The sequence below is a fragment of the Euprymna scolopes genome, chromosome 22, assembly GCF_053919585.1.
Source record: "Euprymna scolopes isolate OS-2025 chromosome 22, ASM5391958v1, whole genome shotgun sequence".
NCBI lineage: Eukaryota > Metazoa > Mollusca > Cephalopoda > Sepiida > Sepiolidae > Euprymna > Euprymna scolopes.
In genome coordinates this window covers 78,761,790-78,789,156 of record NC_136503.1, presented here as the reverse complement: position 1 = coordinate 78,789,156, position 27,367 = coordinate 78,761,790, and the positions used below count along the sequence as shown (strand labels likewise).

General features: G+C 37.6%; 1 protein-coding gene across 2 annotated transcripts in view; it reads left to right on the top strand.

Annotated features, from left to right (window-relative positions):
• LOC145243478 (clavesin-1-like) overlaps positions 1-27,367 on the top strand; it is a 173,038-nt gene that overhangs the window by 86,568 nt on the left and 59,103 nt on the right. For both annotated transcript variants that reach the window (XM_080106416.1, XM_080106417.1), the window contains exon 4: positions 22,810-22,920. In XM_080106416.1, coding sequence (XP_079962542.1) covers positions 22,810-22,920 — 111 coding nt within the window. The remainder of the gene's footprint in view (positions 1-22,809; positions 22,921-27,367) is intronic.

The following is a 27,367-nucleotide window of genomic DNA, read 5'->3' as shown; positions in this document are numbered from 1 at the left end:
CAGCAGCCAGCAAAGGAGCCCTGGCCACCAAAGAACATGGACCTCTCTCCTCTCGCTCTCTGTCCACTGACCCCCCCCCCCCCAAGGTTGCGACTACCCCACTGAAGACTTCCACTGGACAGCCTGAGGATATGTCAAGTTTTCTTTTTCTTTCGCCTCGGCATAGTTCTTCTTAATGCAAAATAAACCTTTTCGTTGTTTTGTTATAAAAAAGAGGTGTTGTTTAACTATTCTGTGTCTTATCTTTTATTAAGAGTTTTGTGCACTCACGCATAAAACTACCTGTAAAAGTCTTGAATAAATTGTGAATAATCCAGAGACTGGACGATGCCTCGTTCAATAGATATCATTGCCAGACTGTTCAAGCATTCTTGCATCATTGTCGTTCTCAAATTTTTTTTTTTATTACTTTTAACTTGGAAAAACTTCTTTCCTCTCGATGCAACAGTAATCGGAATTGTCAATTATATAACAAAAGGTTATAGTGACATTTGGAACAGCATTATTCAAACCATAATCTTATTCATATATATATATATATATATATATATATATATATATATATATATATATATATATAAAAGCGAAAATGTGTGTTTGTGTGTGTTTTTGTGTATGTCTGCAAAAGGATTTTTTCGTCGGCCTTCTCGGGGGGTGGGGGGTGTTCGCTCCTCCTTAAAACTTTTTATATCACGTCTAAATCATAATATCTATGAGTTAACAAGGGGGTCGCCTGTCTATTTAATTTGCCCGACTTTGAAAAACTAAATATTCCACATTTTTGGATTGCTGCGTGTTGCTTTCGTTTTTTGAGATAAAAAAAGCGAAACTCGATTGCCCACGGCTGGTGGTCTCCAGAAAGCAATGTAAACGTTTGGTCCATGTCGACTTGTCATATCAGACAGCTGCTTTCATTTCGAGACCGTCCCCTAATAAACGGGGGAGTTGCTTTTCCTTCTCCAAAGTTCGGTAAAAACTGTCATGCACAAAATCATAACTGCTGAACAGCCATTGCTTCAAGGTCAAACATCACACGCCTCGCACCTGTCAATTTCATTTCACTTTATAAACCTTAACTTAACACACTTATCAATTCCTCTCCCTTCGTTGCCGAGATGGTTAGGTGTCTGTCTTTTTTTCCCTTTCGTTTCCACCTTCGCGTCAAGGTTTCGGGATTCAATCCTACCTTCCTACTAAAACTTTTTTTTTCTATTACACCTCCAAACACCCGGCCATGTTTTGATCTACCCCCTTCCCCCACCAACAACACACCTCCAAACACCCGGGAAACGCCGGGTACCCCCGCTAGTCTATAATATAAATCTCACCTGTATGTATGTCTGCCTGCCTAAAACTTTCGACAGAGGCGACGGATTTTCACGAAATCAGTATCGTTTTGAAGCTCGACCCTTCGGAGGACAAATATCGAAGAATTGACTAAAAACATTAATTCCTTCACCCTCAACTGGGCATTTTTCTACAGGGAGGGGTCACTTTCTTCGCTGATATTTTCGAAAGTCATCCCCTCTTTTTGATTGATTAGCCTTAATTTTTAACGATGGGCGCAACAGCAAAAACGTCAGGGTTTTTTTCCACATTCTTTTCCTCCTTCGCGGTATGGGTTCGCGCTACTACCAATTTTTGTCTTTTTGTTAAACGCAGACCGCCTAACACCCGGGCAAGGACGGGCACCCCGGCTAGTAACAAAGAAAATGTAAAACACCAAGAGAAGACGATGCGTTGATATCACACGCCTATATTAATACGCTGACATTTTGTTTTATGTATATAATTTTTCTTTCTAATGGTTCCCGTGCGAGGCCCCCACTAATCGGAGGCCCTAGGCATCTACCTAGTTTGCCTATGCCTGAGGCCAGCTCTGCTCTGACACTAACGCAGACAAACACACAACTCCTTAACTTTTTCACATTGTCGTCTGCTCATCAAAAACAAATGGATAAACTTATTTAACTTTTTCTCATTGAACTTTTCTATAATGGAAACTATAAACATCAAATGAAAATCACTTTTATTGATAAGTTTTAATCAAATACAATTCATGTAATTGAGTGGGGTAGTTTTTATTACAATTTTTCAGTCCGTGAATGATTCATGGCCTTAAATTATCGACTCTGACTTACTCAATATCTCAGCGTACGGGCGCTCTTTACTCTGCAAAGACTCTCAAAATATGAACGAACATTGTATGTTTTCAATATCTACGTAAACATCCATTTCTAGACATATATACAATATCTCTTTTTTTTTTAATATGAACGAACATTGTATGTTTTCAATATCTACGTAAACATCCATTTCTAGACATATATACAATATCTCTTTTTTTTTAATATGAACGAACATTGTATGTTTTCAATATCTACGTAAACATCCATTTTTAAACATATATACAATATCTCTTTTTTTAATATGAACGAACATTGTATGTTTTCAATATCTACGTAAACATCCATTTTTAAACATATATACAATATCTCTTTTTTTAATATGAACGAACATTGTATGTTTTCAATATCTACGTAAACATCCATTTCTAGACATATATACAATATCTCTTTTTTTTTAATATGAACGAACATTGTATGTTTTCAATATCTACGTAAACATCCATTTTTAAATATATATACAATATCTCTTTTTTTTTAATTTGTGTCAGTGAACATGTTATTTTGTTTGCGTTTCTTTTATTCGCTCTCGAACATTTGAGTGTGAGCTAAAAACAGTTTTTTAGTAAAAAAAAATAATTCTTTTTCTCAAACCGTCTCTCTCCAAAACATCTGCTCCCAAACTGGAACCCTACTAAGGAGATCCCTTCACCCCCCCCCAAAACAAACAAAAAACAAAAAACAAACAAAAGCAACAAAAAAAAAAAAAAAAAAAAAACTTCACGCCTGTGGAACTCTGTTTCGTCTGCCTGCTTCCCACCTGACTACAACCTGGATATCTTCAAGTCCAACGTAAACAAATTCCTGATGAGCGTCCCCTTAAGTAGACACTTTATTAAATCTCCACACTAACGTACTGTACTTACAATAACCCTTATCCCTGAGTGGCTTCCGGGCCTTGATCAGTGGTGACCACCTTGTAAAAAAAAAACAAAAAAAAAACAAACTGTCTAATGCATGCTAGCATGTAAAGCTGATGATGGTGATGGTGATGGTTGTGGTGATGATAATGGTGGTGGTGATGATGATGGTGACGATGATAGTGGTGGTGGTGGTTGTGTTGTTGATGATGATAATGATGATAGTGGTGGTGGTTGTGTTGATGATGATGATGATGATGATAGTAGTGGTGGTTGTGTTGATGATGATGGTGGTGGTGGTTGTTATGATGCTGCTGCTGCTGATGATGATGATGATGGTTGTGGTGGTGGTGATGGTGGTGATTATGATGATGATGATTATTATGGTGGTTGTGATGATGATGGTGGTGGTGGTGGCAATGATGATGGTGGTGGTATTTGTGTTGATGATGATGATGATGGTGGTGGTTGTGGTGATGGTAATGATGGTGGTGGTTGTGGTGGTGATGGTGGTGGTGGCGATGATTATGATGATGGTGGTGGTGGTGGTGGTGGTGATGGCGGCTGCAGCATAGAAAATCTTTTTGCATTATTAAAGATTGAATATTAAACCGAAGTTGATAATGATAATCTTCAAGATTTAAATTGAATAAACGAAAGATGGTTGTTTTAGTCTCTTGAAAATGATGAAGACTACAAGAGAATTGATAAGATGGCATTCCTTAAAGAATCCGCACCAAACTCTACAATAAAACGATGAAATGGTTTCCTTGTTGTTCGTCTCTTTCTGCAAATAAATAAATAAATAAAATAAAATAAAAAATAAAAACAGGCCAGTAAGAACGTTTTACGCTAGAACAATGGCAAGACAAAAAAAAATCAAGAAAGATATCTGGATGATCGAAAATCATTCCAGGAATTTTTTTAATGTAATTTTATCGTCCTTATCGCGTTTCATAGAATTCACTACAAATTTATATTCTTGTAATGTTGGCTAAAATATCTCGTTAAGTCAAGTAGTGACTATCTATTTTCACCTCTTTCTTTCTTTCTTACTTCTTCCCCCCTTTCTCTACCGTGTCTATCTTCCTCTTTCTACATATCCCTCTCTCTCTGTCTTTCTCTCTGTCCTCCTTTACTGCCCTCATTCTTTCTTTTTTTTTCTTTCTCTATCTAGTTACCTCTCTCGCTTTTTCTGTGTCTGACCTTCTTTCTTTATCTCTGTCTATCTCTCTCTCTCTCTTTCTTTATCTTCTTTTCTCTCGTTGTCTCTCTCTCTCTCCCTTTCTCTGTGTGTGTCCTTGCTATTTCTGTCGCCTCTCTTTTTCTCTCTCTTGCCTCTCTCTATGTCCATCCCTCTCTTTCTCTTCCCTCTCGTCCTCCTCTCCCAGTCCTCTGTCTCTTTGCCCTTCCTTCCTCCATCTCTATCTTAGGACTAATAGTTTAGGAGAAAGTTGGAAGCAAAGATTTAATTCTACAGGGTGGAACAATAAAAGTGTCGTCTTAAAGAAAACAACACTGCAGCTTTATTTTAAAACTTTTATTGAAAAAATCAGTTCAGGTAACTTGATTATGTAGTAGAGCTGACATCTATTCAATGTAGCAGCCTTCAGCCTCAATCAATGCCTCTATATAGGTCTGGAACTGTGAGCTTGGCAGAAGCTTGGAAAATACTCAGTGGATGGCAGCGATCAGGCTGGCTTTGGTCTTGTGGGAGGTCATGTTAGTGGTGTTCTCCACGTATGACTAAACAAAGTAGTCCAGCAAGTTCAGGTCGAGGATAGAGGCCAGTGAGAGAAGGGCACAAAGTTGTAGCATTCCTTCTGAAGTGAAGCCTGTGTTTCTTTGGACTTGTGAGCTTGTTAATCCGACTTCAAAGGTTTGAGATGGCTTGATCTAGCCCTTGCTTGAAACCACACCAAAGACTATAACCATGGACAGAAACTTTGTTTTCATCACCCTGGGCACGTCCCTCAAGCACCCGGATTAGCATTTTGAGGATGCTGGCAATGGTCCTCTTATCATAACTTGTATCAGTAGGGAGCATGAGTTGTACAGTGGCACATCTCTGATCTCGTTCGTTGAACATTGTGTTACTTTCAAATATAATAGAAGGCTCCTATCGCTGTTGAAATTTGTACACAACTGGTCAACTACTAGATGGTCTGCAACATAAAAAGAAAACCGATTTTCATCAAACGGAAATGGAATCATGTCGTCTTTTCTTGGCCAACAATTCTATCATTCCATCTATATATATATAAGCGAAAATGTGTGTATGTATGTATGTATGTATGTATGTTTGTATGTGTGTTCGCTAAAAACTTTCGACAGACACGACAAAAATTCACAAACTTTGTATCATATTGAAGCCCCATCCTTCGCCCGAAAAATATCGAAAAATTGGCCCAAAACGTTAATTTTTTCACCCCGAAATCAACAATTTTCGACAGGGGGGGGACAACAAAAACTGTCCCGTGACGACGACCGGTTCTACGCATGCGTCAGATGACGTCATGACCTGATTTACTTAAATAATTGAAGAACTGACTAAATTTTATGTACGTCGCGTTAGCTCAGTTGGTTAGCAGTTGGTACATTATCTAAACGTTTTGGGTTCAAATCGTGATGTGAGATGGTTTTTTTTTTTTTTTTCGATTTTTTAAATTTAAATATTGAACCAGTGTTATTTAAGCCATTTTTCACGTAACGTTCGTTTTTCTGTTTTTTATTTTACTTCGCTTATCCACCCCCGACCACACACCCAAAAACACCCGGGTACCCACCGATTTTTTAATTTTTAATATCGAAACAGGCTTATTTAAGCCATTTTTCACGTGTTTTTTTTTTGTTTTAATGTTCTTTTTTCTGTTTTCTTTTTTTGTTTTTTCGATGTTTACATTTAACATCGTTCGTTTGCCTTACGTTATTCTTTTTTTCGATGTTTTGATTACTCCCCCCCACTTAAGTTTTAACGTTCGTTTTTATGTTTTCTTTTTTACTTCGCTTATAACAAACAAACCTGGTCATTGACCTCATTTGCTGAATAGCTATTGCTTACGTCGTTGTCGTCGTAACGCTCTACGGTTTCTGTGCGGGCACCTGTCAATTTGGTTCTTACTTAAATAAATTCAAACATCTTTCAGTAATTCATTCTGGCTGGCCGAACGGTTCATGTTTTTTTCACATTTTATTTTCAAACTTCGCCTCAGGGCTTCGGGTTCGATCCTACCCCCCCCCCCCGGTTTCTTTTTTATTTAAGAGCACACACACCTCCAAACACCCGGGCAACGCCGGGTACCCCCGCTAGTCCTGTATAAAATAAAAAATCACTTTGTTATTCAGTTTTACTCATTCCAATCAATTTGGATTATTCAGATTACTGTTCTCATCTTGAATGTTTTTCTAACAATGTTTTGGCTGATGAAACTTCCGACCTTCTTCAGTTCTATCTTGTCGAACTCAGGAATCTGTACTGAATTTCGAAAGAAACCTTTTATTTAATGTTCTTGCGTGTTCTTGTTCTGTCAGTCATTAACAGATAGAAATCTTAATCAATTCGAAAATGTATTCTTACTATCGCCCATCCCGAGGATCGGACCTTCAACCTCCAGAAGACTGTAACTTTCCAACTGAATTTTACTTAGTACTTGATCCGTTACACCCCGGGTTCTTCTATCAAATCTACATAATAAAATGCATACATTTAATTATGTTTCTATGGACTTAATTTATTTAATGTTGTTTATCTATTTCTTGCTTTGTTGTTTGTTCATACATCTTTTTCATCTGTTCAGTTCTAATATCTCTTGAACCTTACGAAGTAACGTTTTCAAAGATGTAACCAAACTCTTTCTATTTAAATTTCACGCCAACCACGCAAACAAACACATCGCTTCAGACTGACGACAAAATTCAATAACACCAGACGTATCCTTTTTTTTTTCTCTCTCCACGAAGTGCTGAACCCTTAGAGTTTATACCACCAGAAAAATGAAGAGAGAGAAAAAAGAAAAAAAAACCCAACAGTCTTAAGACGTACCTTGGGGTTGACCCCTCCGGATTATATTAATGCCATGTTGTAAATTTGGAGAAAGAACAATGCGCGGCTCTTTACAAACAGACAACAGACTTCTTTCTCCAAATTTACAACATGGCAAGGAAGAAGAAAAGGGGGGGGGGACAAACACACTGAAGATGGAGGATGCCTTTGAAATATATTTGTGGTAAATTTCAAGCAAGTAAAATATTTGTTTATTTTCCTAATATTACGTTGTGATTTGGCTTTCAAGCGCATTTTATGCGTATTTTATTTTATTCAAATTAAAACAACGTTTCTTTATAAACTCTCATTCTTTGACGTTATTCTCGCGTTGGCTACGCACAGTTCAAACATTTCAAAATACAACCGCTAGATACAACGCGCGGCTCTTTACAAACAGACTTCTTTCTCCAAATTTACAACATGGACAGAAAGAAGAAAAGGAAAAAAAAAGAACCAACACACTGAAGATGGAGTATACCTTTGAAATATATTTGTGATAAATTTCAAACAATTAAAATATTTGTTTATTTTCCTAATATTACGATGTATTTAGCTTTCAAGCACACTTGATGCGTATTTTATTTTATTGAAAAAGAAAAATATGTTAACTATTTAATAAAATATTTTAAAACATTATTTGGTTTTCTAAAATTATCGGACATAAAAACCTTACTCTTCACCAACATCTAAAGGATAACCCTGAAGGAAAACGTGCTAAGCATTACCATCACCATAAAAAAAAAAACTCCCCCCAAAAAACTGTATTTCCTGATGAAGATTCTGTTATGAATCGAAATATCGAATTTAATTTCAATAAATAAATATATTTATTTATTGAAAAGAGATTCTGCACTTGTTTTGTTTCTTAAACCATTAAATTTTAAATTTTACAAAATTATGTTTTCAAACATGTGATCGAACCTCTACTTAAAATTCACTCTAAACCATGCATCGACTTCAATGAGGGTTTCTTCAGGAAAATTAGATCATACGGTATCACTGGTAGAATACTTAACATAATTAAATCCTTCTTAGATAAGAGAAAAATCCAGGTTGTCCTCGACGGTCGTACATCTAAACAATATGATATAAATGTGGGAGTGCCCCAGGGGTCTGTCCTTGGACCTCTATTGTTCCTGATATTCATAAATGACCTCCCCAACAAGATTGCCTCTGAGATGGGTATATATGCTGATGACACTACACTCTATAACAGGCACGACAGGAAGATGAATGAACACATTTCTAAAGAAATGGCAGAAACACTAGAGGAAGACCTCCAATCTGTAGTTGAATGGGGACAAAAATGGTTGGTCACATTCAATGCCGCCAAGACTAAACTTTTTCATTCAATAATTACAAGAAACCCTCTCTACCACCTATAGCAATGGCCAACGACTCTTTATCTGAGAGTACATCTTTCAAACTCCTTGGCCTAACGTTCACAGGAAACATGAGTTGGAACAATTACATTGAAGGCATTGCCAGGGCCGCTGCAAGAAAAATGGGCTCTCTCTACTGTGCTAGACAACTACTAACACCCGAAAGTATCCTGTACCTCTATAAGGCAACCATTCGCCCATGTATGGAGTACTGCTGTCACATTTGGGCTGGTGCATCTGCTACTAGTCTCTCGCTCCTTGACAAGGTTCAAAAGAGAGTCGCCAATCTGATAGGCCCTGAACTGGCATCTGGCATCTAAGCTTCAGCCTCTGTCCCATCGACGAAATGTTGCATCCCTCTGCCTGTTCTACAAGTATTATAGTGGTGAATGCTCTGACAAACTGCAATCACTTGTGCCCCCACGGCGTGAGCACCCTCGACAAACCTGACAGGCTGCTAAATCCCACCCCCACACTGTAGAGATCCCTAGATGTAAAAGATCTTTCTACTCTAATAGTTTCTTCCCCAGAACCGCTAGACTTTGGAATTCCATTCCAGGTCCCTGCTTCCCCAACAGTACTGACGTGCAGAAGTTCAAGTGTAACGTGAACCGACACCTTGCTGCCCAAATCCCTACATAGTACCCCAGTAGTTGTTGCCCCTGATAGTATCCCCCTACACCAAAGTGGCAATTTTCCTTGTTTGGGGTGAAAATGTAATTAAAAAAAAACAAAAAAACTTACAATAACTGCCAACAATGCCAGACATATCCTTTTCTTTATCCACAAAGGACTCACCCCTCAGGGTTAATACCACTAGCAAAATGAGGAGAAAAAAGTCTTCTTTGAAAAAGGTGCCTTACCTTACACCAAAGGTCTAAGAAAAAAAAGAAATAAAAAATTTTTTTAATCATTTAATAAAATATTTTATAACTTTATTTGGTTTTCTAAAATTTTCAAATTAACCTGACGAAACAATATTTTCATAAAAATGTGACCAAACTCCTTCTATTTAAATTTTCACTTTGGTGGTGGTGGTGTCGGGTAGTGAAGGTTTCTGACCTTATCTCTTAAGTTACTCACTGTGTTGCCTAGAATATATATCCCATAATTCATAATGATAGTTTCTTTAATTTAAGAGTTTACCCAGCACATACATATTCTTGACACTCATAAGCCTGGTTTGAATGTTTGAATGTTTGGAAAACTGCGCTCCCCAATAAAGGGGTTACACCAAATTAGGACATATATAAAAATTACCTCATCAGAACAGATACTACATTTTATTCCTAGCCAAAAAGCTAATACTGCTGTACTGTACTGAAGTGGCACTCATCCTGTCGGAGTTGAACCGGCTTCCTCCAAAGGAGAAAGTTTCATGGGAATATGAAATTCACAAGCGGTCCCCAGTCACATGTATATCCCCATCAGGAGAGATGACGACAGGTTTTTGCCGCTTTTGCAAGGAGGTGTCGACGTCCTCCTACATACAGTGCCTGCTTTCCTAAATGGTCACTCATCTGGTACTGACCAGGTTCATCGTTGCTTAGCTGTCTCTTTAAATAATACAATTTACTAAATTTCCACTACTAACGATATTTAGTTCTCTCCCACTGCAAGAACTATGACACCGGAGTTGGAAAGTGGGATTGAGAAGTCAGCACCCCAGAGGAGGGACACTCTGACCTGCGAAAAGTGTCTGGGTAGTCCTGTCGGCATTCCCTGGTGAGCGCGCCTCAGGCGATTAGCAATAAACTAACCCCTTCTCAAAGAGAGAAGGCAAACCCTTGGAGGGTGGACCGCCTAGAACTGCACAGAATTTTTACACTCACTGCAAAATCAACAGGGACCGGATCATGGTCTAATCTCTGTTGATTTTGGGGGCCCAAGATAAAAATCCTTTGTCTCATTGACTACTCATTAGCCCTTATCTTCGAGTGGCCTTTGAGCCTTGATAAGTGGTGATTCGTTTGTAAAAAAAACAAAAAACATTGGTGATCCAACGAGAACTCATGTGTCGACGTAATTTTTTTTTTTTTTTTTTTTTTTTACAAAGGCATCACCACATTATCAAGGCCCAGAGGCCACTCAAGGATAAGGGTTAAAGAGTGTACAGTAGAAATTGGTCAATATAGTAATCATTAGTAATGAAAATTTGGTAAATTTAATAACTTATATGGAACGGCTCATCAAGAACTTATTTACTTTAGACTTGAACACAACCATATTGTAGTCAGCCGGAAAGCAGGAAAACGGAAGACAATTCCACAGGCGTGCAGTTCTAAGAAAGAAGCTTTGTTCATGGAATCTACGTTTAGGTTTAGGCACAGATAAAGAGTGGGGGAAATTATTGATAGTGTTTACAGCTAGACGAGTGTTTCTTGTGAAAGTTTGGCGAGGGGGGACCAAAGATTGAAGCTCAGTTGAACACTTTCCATGAAAATAACGATACATCAGAGACAAACTCGCAACATCTCTTCTGTGAGATAGAGGTTGCAAGGAGGAGAAAAGGACATCTCCTACGAGGCTACGAAGTCTATTTTGAACTCTATCAAGGCAGGACAAGTCCTTTCTAGCAGCTCCTGCCCAGATGTGGCAACAGTATTCCATCCTTGGACGTACCTGGCTCTTATATAGGTAGAGAATAGCATCAGCAGTGAGATATCTACTGGATCGATAGAAAGATCCCACCATTTTTCCAGCGGCCTTGGCAACAGATTTGATATACGTGTTCCATTTAAGATCAGGAGTAATGGTCAAGCCAAGAAGCTTGTCAAAACTTGAGGCCTCCTGAAGACGAGAGCCATTCATTTCAATTGATGACAAATGTGGATTAGAATGTTGATGATGTAAAGAGAGAAGCTTGGTTTTAGATGCATTAAAAGTAACCAGCCACTCCTTTCCCCATTGTACTACGTGCTCAAGATCAGAGGAGAGAGAATTGGAGAGAACTTGCTCGTTTACTGTCTTAGATGTGGTACCATAAATGGTAGTGTCGTCAGCATAAATGTCTACAAATGATGTAAGGATATGATTTGGAAGATCATTAATGTAGATCAGGAAAAGAGTTGGGCCCAGGATGGATCCCTGAGGGACACCGGCATTAATACTGTGAGCTTCTGATTTTTGCCCCTCAACTACTACTCTTATGAACCTATCAGAAAGAAATGATTTAATAATTGAGAAGACTTTTCCAGCTATACCATAGCTAGCAATCTTATGAAGTAAACCTTTATGCCATACCCTATCAAAGGCTTTAGATATGTCAAGAGCAATTGCTCTAGAAAGATTGCCACCGTCGAGAGATTTGCTAATCCTATGCGATATAACTGTAATGACATCTGCTGTAGATCTAGCAGAACGGAAACCATATTGAGTGTCACTAAGAAGGTTATTTTTGTTGAGATGTTTGATTACTTCTGTATTTAACACAGATTCTAGCAACTTACTCATGACGCACAGGAGACTTATTGGCCTGTACTGAGAGGGGGATGAGCGATCACCTGAATTCTTAAATACAGGGCATACTGATGAGGTTTTCCAGGGAGATGGGAAACTATTCTCCTTAAGACAACGTTTAAACAGTTTTGTAAGTATGGGCGCTAATTCAGGTTGAAGTTTTTTGAGTACTATAATTGGAATACCATCAGGGCCAGTTGCTTTACTCGAATCAAGGTTTTTGATTAGCTTCGCAACATCACGTACAGATATACGTATATCACATAGCGTGTTTTCTGATACAGGAGGAAATATTGGGGGTTGGCGGTCTTGGTTGCAAAGGGTAGAATTTGCTGCAAAGTTCTTGACAAAGAGTTTGGCTTTGTCTGATGCTGACGAGATTACCTCAGGTCCATTGATAATAGTTGGGATGGAGCACACGCTTCTGTTCAGGATTCTGTTTGCTATTTGCCAAAACTGGTGGGAACCAAGCCGCTGCTCAGCTACTTTGGACTTAACAGATTGAGCATACAACTCTCTTGCGTTCCTTATTACTTTCTTACAATGGTTGCTGGCAGTCCTGAAAACGGCTTTAGTTTCCATACATCTATTACGTTTGAAGCAGTGGAAAAAGTGATTTCTGTGCGCAATGGCAGCAGCACATTCTGGAGAGAACCATGGCTGGCTGTTAGGTTTTTTCTGAAACTTTTTAGAGGGTATGAAATGGTCAATACCTACAATTAACCATTCAGTTAGGTCTAATACTATAGAGGACACATCCTTTTTAAACATGGAATGCAGAGGTAGATCAGATATAAATGTACGGAAGCTATCCCAGTCAGCCTTAGTGTATCGATATACTGTACGATGAAGAGGTACATCTGGGGACTTATTACATTTCATTTTTATCTTAATTGATACAACAGAGTGGTCGGAAGATCCAAGAGGCGACAGAACAGAAACTGAACATAGTTCAGGGCAAGTTGTGAGAAAAAGGTCTAGTAGGCTCGCATACTGGCCATCATTATCGGGCACACGGGTAGGTTCCTGAACAATCTGAGTGAGGTCATAGGCAATGGAGAAATCATGACAGAACCTCCCCTCATCATCGGTCTTGTTTGAGTGGGTCAACCATTCAACGTTGTGAACATTGAAGTCTCCACATACGTGAATGTTAGCTGAAGGATAAGTAGAAAGGACTTGGTCAATTTTCTCAGATATGCTTTGAAAGATAGTAACTCCACTGTTGTGGGGGCGATAGAGAGTAAATATAAATGCAGTAGTGTGAGCTAAAGCAACCCGGAAGCACATATAAGGTAAGTTAGGATCTTCCCTGGAGATGTCCCTCCCACATGGAAAGCTATCTTTAATATAGGCACATATTCCATGCCCATGGCGATCTTGGGGGTCAGATTTAGAAGTTAAGTTAGAGTATCCTGAAATTGCAAACTCATCTAGGGAAATAGCCTGTCCAATGCCAGTTTCACTTAAAAATAAAAGGTCTGGTTTAGTCTCCTGTAATTGGGTTTCAACCTCTGGAAGGTTAGAACGAAGACCCCTGATGTTGGAGAAGGAGACATGGTAGTAGGGGTCTACGTTGGAAGTTGGGGAACCGGGTTTAATCGTGTATTTTTTCTTGAAACTTGTCATGATGAAATTTTGGAATTTGTGGACTAGGTCGACAGATTTACTTAGAGCAGGACAGAGAGGGGAAATTAAGAGAGAAAAAGAAACGAAGAATTTTTTTTTATTTTTTATTTGTAGTTAATGATAAGGTAAAGCCGTAACAATTACCCACTAGTATGGCATCGAGAGGCCCCACCAGAAGCTACTGCATGGTCCAGAATCCATTCACCAAATGGCAATACAGCAGCCCCAGTACTTTGCACCTGCTGATAGGACAGCCTCCTTAGTGGTTAATCCAAGGTTCGGGTCCCTGACTATCAGGCGGATAACGTCAGCCCAGACAAAACGTTTACCTCCAGCACCCTTACTAGTGACATGGCTACAAGGATAGACATAGAAACAGAAAATTTCCGCCATCTTAGCCAACTGTTCGCAAAAATACTGCCAACCTAGAAAACAGCTTTTTCTTCTCCCTTTGTCCGAAAAATCACTCATTTAAAAAAAATGAGGACTGAGGGACAAATAAGAAGAAGCGAGAGTAACAGGAGCTGCCGATAACGCATCCACAATGCGTTTTCTACTCTCCATTAAAAAAAAAAAAAAAAAAAAAAAACTATTAAGTATTGTACTTAATAAAAGTCCAACGGACGTGTTTAAGGGAAAGTATGGTGATAGATTCCCCTCACACGAACTAAAAATGAGTATAATTCGTAATTTTTGCTATCAACTCGGTGGATAAATAAACATATGTACGAGGAAAAAAAAAAAAAAAAAAAAAGGCTAGCATTTAATAAAACAGAAATACACAAATTAAATACTGAAATAAAATGGAGTTGTTAATATTTTAAATCTAAAATAAAAAGCATGATTGAAATCACTTATCTCAACAAAAACAATTCCGTCTCCAAATTGCAAACTGTGTTGAAAGAACTTCAGTTAGTAGCGTTCAAAACATTTTTTTTTTGAAATTAGCCGTTAATAGAAAATCGTGATTTTATTCTGAACTTAAGCTAGTAACGTTTTAAGAAGCTTACGATATAAAAGAAAAGGCTGATGGGGGGGGGGTTCTTCCGAAAGTAAGTTGGTGCCGTTATAAGTAATTTCGAGATAAGATGGAAGCCGGTATTGGACTAGAAAAAAAGCTAGCATTTAATAAAACAGAAATACACAAATTAAATACTGAAATAAAATGGAGTTGTTAATATTTTAAATCTAAAATAAAAAGCATGATTGAAATCACTTATCTCAACAAAAACAATTCCGTCTCCAAATTGCAAAAAAAATTATGCTGTAAAAAGCCAATCTGCAAGTGTTGTTCTCAATGGCATGCCAAGAGGGAGTGGGGAGATCCGGATAGTGGCCCTGCTCATTTAAATTGAAAAGTAGGAAGCATCAATCAATACCGTAGGGTTGCTTCCCAACTGACTATAACATGGCTGTTTTTAAGTCTAATGTAAAGTTCTTGTTGAGCTGTCCTATTAAATAATTAAACCCTATTCAAGTTCTACGATAACCAATCATCACAGTGTTTTCTCAACGTCTATCTGACATTTATTAACCCTTATCCTCGAGTGGCTTTTGGGCCTCAATAAGCGGTGCCCCCCCCCGTGAAAAAATACATTAGATTTCTCAGTACTAGGACTTATACTTAAGTGTGTAGGGCACACAATCAAGGAGTTAGTCCGGGCATCACCAGAGCATCCTCAAAAGCCACGGGTCGTTCCATCTATTTTATTCCATGTAATTACCAACTTAAAAGTTTCAGCAATAGTTTCAAGGCATCAAACATGTTTCTTGCTAATTAATGACACCAAACCTGTTTTATGTATGGCGCTGTTAATGTGTCACTCTGACAAGCCTTCATTCATAAATCCTTTGTTTTATTCATATTTTCACCAAAAGCTATAAAAAAAAAGAAGAAAAGAAAAAGTTCTCTCCCTCATTAGTCATAGTCATTATGCAATAATAATGAAAAGCTAAACGCAGATTTGCTATTAGTCACTGTTTCGTATTTTATGATATCCACAAACGATTGATGTCTGAATAGAAATTGACATCTTATTAATCAGTAGCAAAACAACTTCGTCTCCTCGAATTCTCCGTTTATTCAAAAGGCATTCATAGTCGGAGTCAAATTATTGTTAATACATGATTCATATCTATAGACTTTATTATATGTTAGCATGGTTACTCGGCGTTGCCCGAGAGGGACATGGGCAACAAAAGAGAAATGTAAAAAAAAAAAAAAAGTGCGTGTAACAACTTTCTTTTTAAAATTTTTTCTCTGTCTGTCTGTCTGTCTGTCTGTCTGTCTGTCTCTCTCTCTCTCTCTCTCTCTCTCTCTCTCTTCCACGTCTTTCTACTTATTTCTATATCTCCCCTTTCCCATTTTCTTCACTCTGTGTAGGTAAAAAAAGTTATTTACTCCTGCGTGGAATTAGTATTTGGGAGTTATCTTCCCTTGATACAGGAGGAGCATAATTGAATCGTGATACTTGACGTTTGCATTTTCAACTTTAATTCAAGCCATTATCACCACACTAGTAGAAAGGCCCGGCATATAAAATCTACAACAGATTCTTTAATATGACAGGAGCGCATTCAAAACGAATATATCTGTTTAAAGCACAATTGAGCCATGATACTTGATGTTTGCATTTTTAACTTTAATTCAAACCATTATATAAAAATAATTTTATAAAATCAACAGTAGGTTCTCTACAGTGCAATGTAAACTACAATGTATTGTGGACTAAGCCACTGCACCATGATGGGTCCCTAACTAGAGCAGGCAATTAATCGATTTGATTGAAAAATGGTCGATTTCACCGATTTCGATGACAATAATATATGGATAGGGTGAAACAGTCGTTGATCCTCATTCAATTCCGGGCAATGTCGGATGTCCTTGCTAGTGATTCATATTTATAGATCTTATTATATGCTAACATGGTTACTCGGTGTTGCCCAGGAGGGACATATGTAATAAAAGAGAAAAGTAAATAAAATAAGTGTGTGTAACATCTCTCTCTCTCTCTTTCTCTATCTCTCTCTCTCTCTCTCTCTCTCTCTCTCTCTCTCTCTCTTCACATCTTTCTACCTATCTCTATATCTTCCCATTCCTACACTCTTCTCTCTATATAGGTAAAAGAGTTATATAATCCTGTGTTGAATTATTATCCGGGAGTTTTTTGCCTTTGATACAGGAAGTACCAGGAAGTTAGCTGTCCCAGGTACAGGAAATGCCGGTGAGTTATCTGCCCTTTAGCACTGTATAAGAACAGTTGGAAGCAGCGATTTGTTTTTTTAAGTGGAACACAACAATGAACTGCAGAACAAAGTCTGACATATTTTACACTCCCTATCTCCTCATTCTTTCTCTTCTCTCCTTCATCTTCTCCGTGTCCTCTCTTCACTCTTTTAATGGCATAAAAAGATCAAATTTGTATGTTTTAAAAAACAGACCACATTTTCAAATATCAGGACAAAAGGTACCATTTCACTGAACTCATTAATCATGTCACACTAGTAACTTCCTGTCTGTAACGTAACTACTGCAACACATAGATTACTTCTAACCTGAAATTTTCCTATCCTAACCTTATTTTTACACACAAAATATTATTACATGTATATCGATGTCTATTCATATTTGACTTCATTGCTTACTCTAAAGGGTATTTAGTTCTCTGTTACTGAAAGAACTGTGACACCAAGATTAGAAGTGGGATTGAGAAGTTAGTGCTCCCGAGGAGGGACACTCTGGCCTGCAAAAAGTGCCTGGGTAGCCCCGTCGGCATTCCCCGGTAATGACGCCTCAGGCAATTAACAATAAACTAACCTCTTCTAAAAGAGAGAAAGCAATGCCTGGGAGGTGGGCCTCCTAGAATTGCACATTACACCGCGATCAACAGGGACCGGATCATTACAGAAATGAACTAGTGTCTGTTGATTTTGGGGGTCGGGGATAAAAATCCCTCCTATCTATAAATCTCTTTTCATATCCATCTTGATTTATGCACATCCATCTATAAATGTATATTCATAATCAAATTATTCATATATAATTGAATTATTAGTTCGTCTCACTGCTTAACCATACCAGTCAGACCTCACAGATTCTCACTGTTCCTTCTGCAGTTTACGACTATGTCATCACCCCCCACCCACACACACACACACACACACTACTGATGAAATCCTGGACGTCATCAAAAAAACAAAAAACAAGATGGCCAAATTTCATCTGAAATCTTCAAACATTCGTCAAATATATTAGTGAAAACCTGCTATCAAATCTTCACCCATGTCTGGGCAACTGAAAACTCCCTCAAAACTGGAACGATGCAGTCCTGCTTCTCTTTTACTAGAAAGTTGATAAACACTTTTGCGGTAATTATCATGATATCAGCTTTATCGATATCAGTGCAAAAATCTTCGCTACCATCCTGTTGAAGCGATTTAAAAAAGAAAGAGATATACGGACAAGGCCAAACAAATGCGGATTTCATGCAGTCAAAGGATGTACTGACTAGATTTTCACTCTCCAAAGAATACCTGAACATCGCTGAAGCTACCAGTAAAAGACTATCGTCTGCTTTATTGATATCACTCTGACTGTTCGACATAATCAGAGCCTTCTTTCTCTCCACTCACACTAAAGTCCATGTTTATGAGCAGGAGTCATGTTTTTTGACATACTCTGGCGTTCAACAAGGATATATTCTCTTACATACATGCTTCAATCACGCCATTGATAGATCACATCGAATTCCCTCACCAACTTTCGTGGTTTACAAGTATCGGATCTCAACTACGCCGATGATATCACCATATCAGACAAAAGCTTTACTAACATTTAATCAATCATCGACAAGATGCAATTTTACACTTCAAAAGTCGGCATAAAGATAAATGCCAATTAGACATAGTTACTGATGACAAGTTTTCTTCCAAATAAAAAAAACAACCGGTTGTCCTCAACGCAGAAACCCTTAAAGAGGTCGATTGGTTCAAATATCTTGGTTCCATCATCACCACAGCAAGCCAAGGGGAGGAAAACATCCTCAACTAAATTAACAATGTTTGCAATGTCTTCTATTGACTTTGATTACAGCTATGGTCTCCAAAAAATAAGGCTGAACACCAAAGTCAGAATCTATCAGGCCCTTGTCCGCACCTATCAGGCCCTTATGGCTGTGAGACTTGCAATGGACTAATGTCTGTTGATTTTCTTCTGGTGAATCGGTGTTACTTATATAATAGTCTCTTATGAAAGACATCTCTGCTGGAACCCATGTAAACTGGAGTTATTTGACTATCACATCCTCTGTGTCTGCTGACAACTGTTTATTCTCAATAATACAATTCACACTCGCTGCATCATACGCTCCCTTCAAAATTCTCTCCTTGTCTTCTTGCCTTTGTTAGTTTAGCCATGCCCTTCGACAACACCCGACGGTGACTTCATCTGTGGAGTCATCGATCCATCACCACCACCAAGTCAAAACCTGGGTCAGGACAGTGAAGCAGGATGCTGAGCTGATTCTGGGCCCTCACCTTTACGGGGTCCGTCATTGGAACCACAAATGGCTTGCACTCATAAGAGAAGCAGCTTTGGATCACCTCGCCTGCTCAGCCAGTGTTTAGGACTTGTTGGAAGGAGTTGGTACAACTGACCCAGAGTGACTGCCACAACCATGATTATGATCATGATTAAGGCTATGACAACAGCATATTCTTTTCATTGTTTTGACTCTCGAGTATATATCCGACACAGTTAGACACAGTTCATCAACCGAAAACCACATCATCTATGATATAAATCCCACTTGTCTGTTTAAATGTATGTATGTATGTATGTATGTATGTATAGTACAAACAAAGGAAAAGGTATCAGGATTCTCTGAAAAACAACTTGAAAATACTTGAGATGGATGTACATAACTGGGAAGCTCAAGTGGAAGATCGATCACTGTGGAAGAAAACCATCAGAGAAAGTTGTAAAATTTTTGAAGAGCATCGTGTAAAGCTTGCTGTCTTAAAACTCGGGTTAAGAAAACAGGATGATAGTGTAGCATCAGAGAAATTGCAACAGGAACTATGTGGCAGATACTTTTTGTTAAAAGCTGGGTTTCTTAATCATATGAAATCACATATCACAAGACATGGACGACAGTCTTATGAGGAAGCTTCTATAGCACACCTGGCAATGCTAAGTTGTCACATGTGTAGTCTAATCTACAAATCTAAAAGTGGCCTGACACAGTATTCGAGGATTCACAATATTATCATGTGATCATCTTTACAAGAAGGAAAGTTTTTACGTCACATTTGTGAATTTTCACGTAGATCTAAAGCTGGATTAAAGAGTCATCTATGTGCACACGGATGCAAAAACACTTAAAGAAGAGATGTTAAACTTCTATCAAGAAGTAGCAATCATCATGTATGTATGTATGTATGTATGCCTAAAACTTTTGACAGAGGCGAAAGATTTTCACAAGATGGTATCGTTTTGAACTTCGACCCTCCGGACGACAAATATCGAAAAATTGGCTAAAAACATTTTCTTCACCCACAACTGTGCACTTCTCTACATGGAGGGGTTACTTTTTTTCGCCGATATTTTCAAAAGCCATCCCCTCTTTTCGATTGACTAGCATTAATTTAAACCTTCACTTTGGTTTGGCAGTAGGCGCAACAGCAAAAACGTCATATTTTTTTTTTTTTACATTCTTTTCCTCCTTCGTGGTATGGGTTCGAGCGTGCCTGCCTACTACCACTTTTCTTTTTGCTCAACACACACCTCCAAACACCTGGGAAACGCCGGAAACTCAGGCTAGTTCTACATAAAAGCATATAAGATATCAATGGATACACACCTGAGAGTCAAAACAATGAAAAGAATATGCTGTTGTCCTAGCCCTAATCATGATTGTAATTATTGCGATACAAGCAGCCTTTGGGTCTTGATGATTGGTGACTTGTTCGTACATGGTGTAATGTAAAAAGTATTCTATTTTTAAATTTTGAATTAACAAACAAAATGCGTTTGAAACCGCCTTAAGATGCAAATATTTTATTTAAAAAAATCATGAGTTTTTTTTTTTTTTAAATTTAACTTTTTTTAACAAATATATATATTAATACCGTAGTACCTTTAACGTATGTACGTGTGTTAGTTTCCAGATTATAAATTATTTGATCAGGAGATCCTATTTATTAAAAATGAAGATAGAAGGGCTATGACAACAGCATATTCTTTCCATTGTTTTGACTCTCGAGTATATAACCGACACAGTTAGACACAATTAATCAACCGAAGATGACATCACTCCACATAAAAACATATAAGATATCAATAGATTATATACCTGAGAATCAAAACAAGGAAAAGAATATGCTGTTGTTATAGCGCTAGTGATAACATACTATGAACATTAAATGTATGTATCTATATATATATTTTTTTTTTTTACATGGAGTTCACCACGTATCAAGGCCCAAGGGCCACTTGGGGATAAGGGTTATATATACTAATAATACTAATAATTTAATGTCCGTAGTATGTTATCACCTTCTATCCTCCTTTTTAATAAATAGGATCTCCCGATCACCAAAGACGCAATGTAAAAAAAAAAAAAAAAAAATTAAATTAAAAATGATGTAATTTCTGGGCAATACTTGAAACTAAAATATACCTTCTTGGTCCTCCGGCTAGGATTCAAGGATTCTATCTGTTCTCTCTAAAGATGGCATAATGATATTGTGGGGTTTCCGTTCGCACCGGGCGTCCATACAATGGAAATGTGTCACAGACTCCTATAAGGATATCGGAGATTGTTAAGTGTTGAGACATTATGTTGAACAGAGTGTAGTACGATCCTGAGTGTAATTTCCAGTAACAAAGATGGCGGCCAAGAATCAGTGCAGTCTCGATACTGAGTATGAAGTAATTTCCAGTAACAAAGATGGCGACCAAGAATCAAATGCGGTTCGTGACATAGCCAACGGCGAACTGATTAAATTCAAAATTCGACAATTTTTATAGTAACTTTGGAAGATTTTCATTGGTTGAATACACAACCGGTGGTTATATAAACGATCGTCGAAATCATTGGTGTCATACCCCCATTAGGAGTCAAAAACATTTTACAGAGATGAACCGTAATAACCAGATATATTCTAACACTACATTAACTAGATTACTTAGATAAATACTTGTACAGTTTTAACAAAAGGGCTACAATAATATCGTGAAGTCTCCATTCATGCTGAACATCCGGAAGATGCCCAGCAGCCATGTTTTTACACAGTGGTCACCACTTATCAAGGCCCGGAAGCCACTCAGGGATAAGGGTTATTGCAAGTACAGTACATTAGTGTGGAGGTTTATTGAAGTGTTTACTTAAGGGGGCGGTTCATTAGGAATTTGTTTACGTTGGACTTGAAGACATCCAGGTTGTAGTCAGGTGGGAAGCAGGCAGACGGAACAGAGTTCCACAGGCATGCAGTTCTAAGAAAGAAGCTTTGTTCATGGAATCTATGTTCATGGAATCTACGTTTTGATTTAGGCACAGATAAAGAGTGGGGAAAATTTTTGATAGTGGATTCAGCTAGACGGGTGTTTTTCGTGAAAGATTGGCGAGGGGGGGGGCCCAGAGATTGGAGTTCAGACGAGCACCTGCCATGGGGATCAGAGCGTTGATGATGTAAAGATAGGAGTTTGGTTTTAGATACATTAAAGGTAACCAGCCACGTCCTCCCCCACTGAACCACGCGCTCGAGATCAGAGGAGAGAGAATCAGAGAGAATTTTGTCATTTACAGCCTTTGATGTGTTGCCGTAGATGGTCGTGTCATCAGCATAGATATCAACGAATGATTTAAGTATGTGTTCCTATTTACAATGCCTCCCCACGGGATACAGTTAGAGTTAGACACCAGGGTCGTTTTTTAAAGTGGAGAAAAGGAACAAAAATATAAATTGTCTCAGTCGTAAAGGATTTCGCCTCCACTGACAGAGAACGAGAAATCGGAGTATAGCATCTGAAGAACAGATACTACACTTTGATCTTGACCCGAAGGCTGCTTTTTATTGTTAATCTCGGATATAAAAACATCCGTCAGCCGAGAAGGAAATGGATTAAAAAAAAAAAAAAAAATTTCTTCCCATTATTTTCAGTAATTAAAATGTCTTTGGCTCGCTGAAGGAAACCATTGAAATGCAGAAAATGTTTAATCATAAATCTTTTCCTCTTCGTTCCACAGGACTGTTTTCCTGCGAGATTTGGTGGAATCCACTTTATCAATCAACCCTGGTACATCGAAGCAATTTTCAAAATGATCAAACCTTTTCTAAAGGAAAAGAATCGTGATAAGGTGAGTCTTCTGATACTCTATTACAAAACTTGTAAGGGTCCTGGATATGACCTTAAACTATATCCGATGGTGAGGCCCCAGCTTGTGGGCTTTGGGGAGTGTGGAGCCACCCTTTAATTGCCATTGCTCCCAGGTCCACTCTGACCCGGAGTGGTAGTACCTGTTAAGGTCCCAACTATGGGTTAAATAGAAACCAACTTAAAAAACAAATATATTGTATTAAAAAAATTGTACTTTAAAATCACTGGATTTGGCATTAAATAATCCTAAAGGGTTGATATGCCGTAAAACAAAAACAACCAACCAACCAACCAACCAACCAACCAAAACTTGTAAGAATTAGAGACCTGAAACAGACAAAGAATCTGAAAAAATATCCATGATTTTTTTAGCTGAATTTTTCAGAATAATTTAGTCAATACTTACTAAAACTTGTACACTGCAATATATTTCTAAAATCGCTGCCATTTTATAAATTACAACTTTTTTACTACTACTACTACTACTACTACTACTACTTCTAATAATAATAATAATAATAATAATGATGATGATGATGATAATAATGATAATAATAATAATTTTTCTCTTATACTGCTATTTCGGATTTAGAGTTAGTGTTGAGATTAATGAGGGCCATTTTTACTGAAAACCAATAATAAATCTAACTAAATCATGAATGTGTAAAAAAAAAAAAGAAGATTTTCGTTTGTTTATATTCAGAAAAATGAAGGATTTTATTTTATTGTATTTATTTTATTTTTTTTACATAGGCATAACCACTTATCAAGGCCCAGATGTCACTCGAGGATAAGGGTTAAAGAGTGTACAATAGTCAATTGGACAATATAGTAATCGTTAGTAATGGAAATTCGGTAAATTTGTTAACTTAAGTGGAATGGCACATCAAGAACTTGTTTACGTTAGACTTGAAGACAACCATATTGTAGTCAGCTGGAAAGCAGGAAAACGGAAAACAGTTCCACAGGCATGCAGTTCTAAGAAAGAAACTTTATTAATGGAATCACGGATAAAGAGTGGGGGAAATTATTGATAGTGTTTTCAGCTAGACGAGTGTTTCTCATGAAAGTTTGGCGAGGGGGGACCATAGATTGGAGTTCAGACGAGCACTTGCCATGAAAATAATGATAAAGCAGAGAAAGACTCAGAACATCTCTTCTGTGAGAAAGAGGTTGCAGGGAAGAGAAAAGGGCATCCCCTACTAAGCTACGAGAGTTAACTCTTAATTTCGCAAGTGGCTAGTTCTGCTTAGGTCATGAGGCGAAAGAAATGCAAAACGTGATTTATACAAGCAATGACACTTGTGTTTATCTTGTCGGGTGACAGAATCAAGGAAGGAAAGAGAAAAGAAAAACTTTCGTTTATAGACGGCTTATTAATATACATATGGCATTAATTTGCATATGAGGACAGTGATGGCTGTAAAAACAATGGATGGGAAAGCACAGAACAGTCATTTTTATAGTTGAAAGAGAGATAGAGAGAATCGTCGGTGAAGATTACAGTTGAAGTCTGAAGTTGGAAAGGAGTTTTGATGCATCCGTTCAGTCTCGAAAGACGAAGGATACCCCCTGGAGGGGCTGCTGCACGTGTAATTGTGAGGCAAGGATTGCACAATCCCAACCACACTTCTCCTAAATCGGCATTGTTTGAGTTCAGTGGCAAGGAGAAGTTCAGGACAACCAAAAACAATGCCAAGATAAGCGGAGAGCACATACAGCACCTGGAAGTCCCAAATGGTCACCCATTTAGTACTGACAAGATTCAATGTTGCTTAACTTCGGTGATGCAGCAGGAACCGGTGTGTCAACATGATTATGCTGTACAAAAAAGGAGTTTGAACAAATATTTATTATTGTTATTATGTTTAAATCTTAGTTTCATTCAGTTAACAAACTTCCTAGAAAGCTTATTTATTAGCAGAAAGAAAATTAAGCAAACTAAATCAGGCTCAAGTCACTAACATAGTGGACCCCCCCCCCAAAAAAAAAATAAATCCAGCTATTCAATCTGCGTGTTTAACAATAAATATGTTATTTCAAACTCACATCTGACAAACAAACAGAGCTTCTTGTAAACACATTCAAAAATATGTTTTGGAATTTAAATTTGACTGACCAATGACTAACGGACAGAGCCTTTTATAGAAATACTTAAATACATTGAAAAATTTTTTTATTTTTCATTTAAACTATTTTGATCTCTTTTTTTTTTTTGGCATTCGTTTGTCTCAAGAGACAATGGATTTTTGTGTCTCAGATTAGTCTGCTGCCGAATTGCAGTGTCTCCTGTGACTGTGCAAGCCTATCCTGGATCGACAGGTTCCGTTGCTGTTGCTACAGACGTAGAAGATGTCTGGTTGTGAGAGTTTTATTGTTGATCTCTACCGTCTCAGTTCCTTTCTCTCATTCAGTTGCTGATTTCTCCTCTCTCCACTCTCGAAGCATGCTTTTACAACTCTTTTCCAGCAGTTATGCCACCTACCATCACATCTCGCTTGTAGACATCCTTCTAGTGTAGGACAGGTCTTCCTGCTAATCTGGAGCTAGTTGCGAACTTGCCATAAAGAATATCCTTTGGAATCCTACCATCGTCTATTCACCTGGTATTGCCAAACCACCAGTAAAAGATGTTGAGTCAGTCCTTTTGGTAGGATTAGAAGTCCCAGCAATGAGTGATTGATTGATACCATTAAAAAAACCTATGGGTAATCTCATGGAAGAAAACTATACAGGATTTTCTGTAAATTATAATTTTCTATTTTGCATGTCACCAATAGACGCTATATTTGCAAGAAAAATCAAGACGATTTCTGACCGATTGTTACCAACTCATCAGAAACTGCAATCTATATTATACCTATAAAGTTGAGTTCTTTTCTCACTTTGACATTGCTGTTTGTATTTATTTGCTTCCTCGCTGAGCAAATTAGACACAAGGCCGTTTTTTAATGTGAAGAGAGAGGGAGGGGGGAAAGAAAGGGGGGACCAGCTCCCGAGAGGTGGGAAATGGGAGCTGGATATTAACTGTTGGTATGAAGGGTTGCCCCTATATTGACCAAGGTCAGATATGTGGGGCTACCCCCACATATGGCCTTTGCTTGCAGTATCTGTCAGAACAGATACTATACTTTGATCTTGTCGCCCGTGCTGCGCAAGGCGGGGGGGGGGCTGTTGACTTTGACATTGCTGTTAAAAGCATACTTTTCTATTTAAAAATTATTAAAACGAACTTAATATACTCAGTCATAAATATGAGAACAACAGCAATTTGAATATTCCTTTGAAAAAACGAGCGTTAATTAATTACTTATTTATTTTTTATGGTTTATTATTAGATGATTGGTTTCATTTCACTATTATACTGAAAATTCTATTTATGCATAGTTTCTACATTCTGCATAATCGTGTAGAATTTAAAATGAAAATGTTCCAGCACACAGAAATATATATATATATAGTCATCCACATACAATACTGTTTCGCTGTATCACAGCTCATCAGTGCAGCTAGGCAAGCAACTACCTCAAGCCAGGATCGAAACTCGACTGCCAAAATGACAGTCAGAGCTTCTAATCATTGTGCTATTCGGCTGCTGCTATACAGGTAGTGAATTAACAATGTTTTGACATTGTCCAAATGCCTAAGCTCAATTTGTTTACACAAAGAGCATCGCTTAATACGCTAATGGCAGTTTGTATATCACTTCCCAATATGCTCAACACAAGATAAGGAGCATTATTTCCATGTGCTGGAACGTTTTCATATATATATATATATATATATATATATATATTTATATATATATATATACTAGCAGCAGTACCCGTCGTTGACTGGGTTCAAAAACAGCCTACAGAAAATGGACTGTGATTGATGAAAGTATGATAGGTTATGAAAAGGAGGGGGTTGTAAAGAGATAGATTTTGATACTCAAAAATTTTACCCTAAGCAAAATATGATGAAAGTAAAGATAATTTTCGCGAAAATGTATTTTTTTATATCAACATTGTTTCCATTTGTAGCCAAGAGTGACCAACAAAATGATGTTTCCTTACAAAGAGAAAATGTTATATATATAATAGTATAAATATACAAGAAATAAATGTTACCATAGTCAATAAAAGTTACTTTTATGGTAGAAAAGTTCATTGGTTTGTATTTTTAAGTAGTTTGTAAAAAAGTTGTTTTTTTTTAATTCACGAACGGGTTTAAAAAAAAATCAAAATGGCAACGACTTTGAAATGGAGAGCCCTGTTTTCAATTTGAAGGAGGGGCACCTGAGTATTCTATGTTAAAAATTTAAGAGAGTTCCGTCAACGTAAGGAATATTTATAAACATATTTTAATGTTTTCCGTTATTTTGTGCTTGAGGAATATTCGATTATGGCATGTGTAGTTTATATAAAAATTCATTTAAGTAGTTA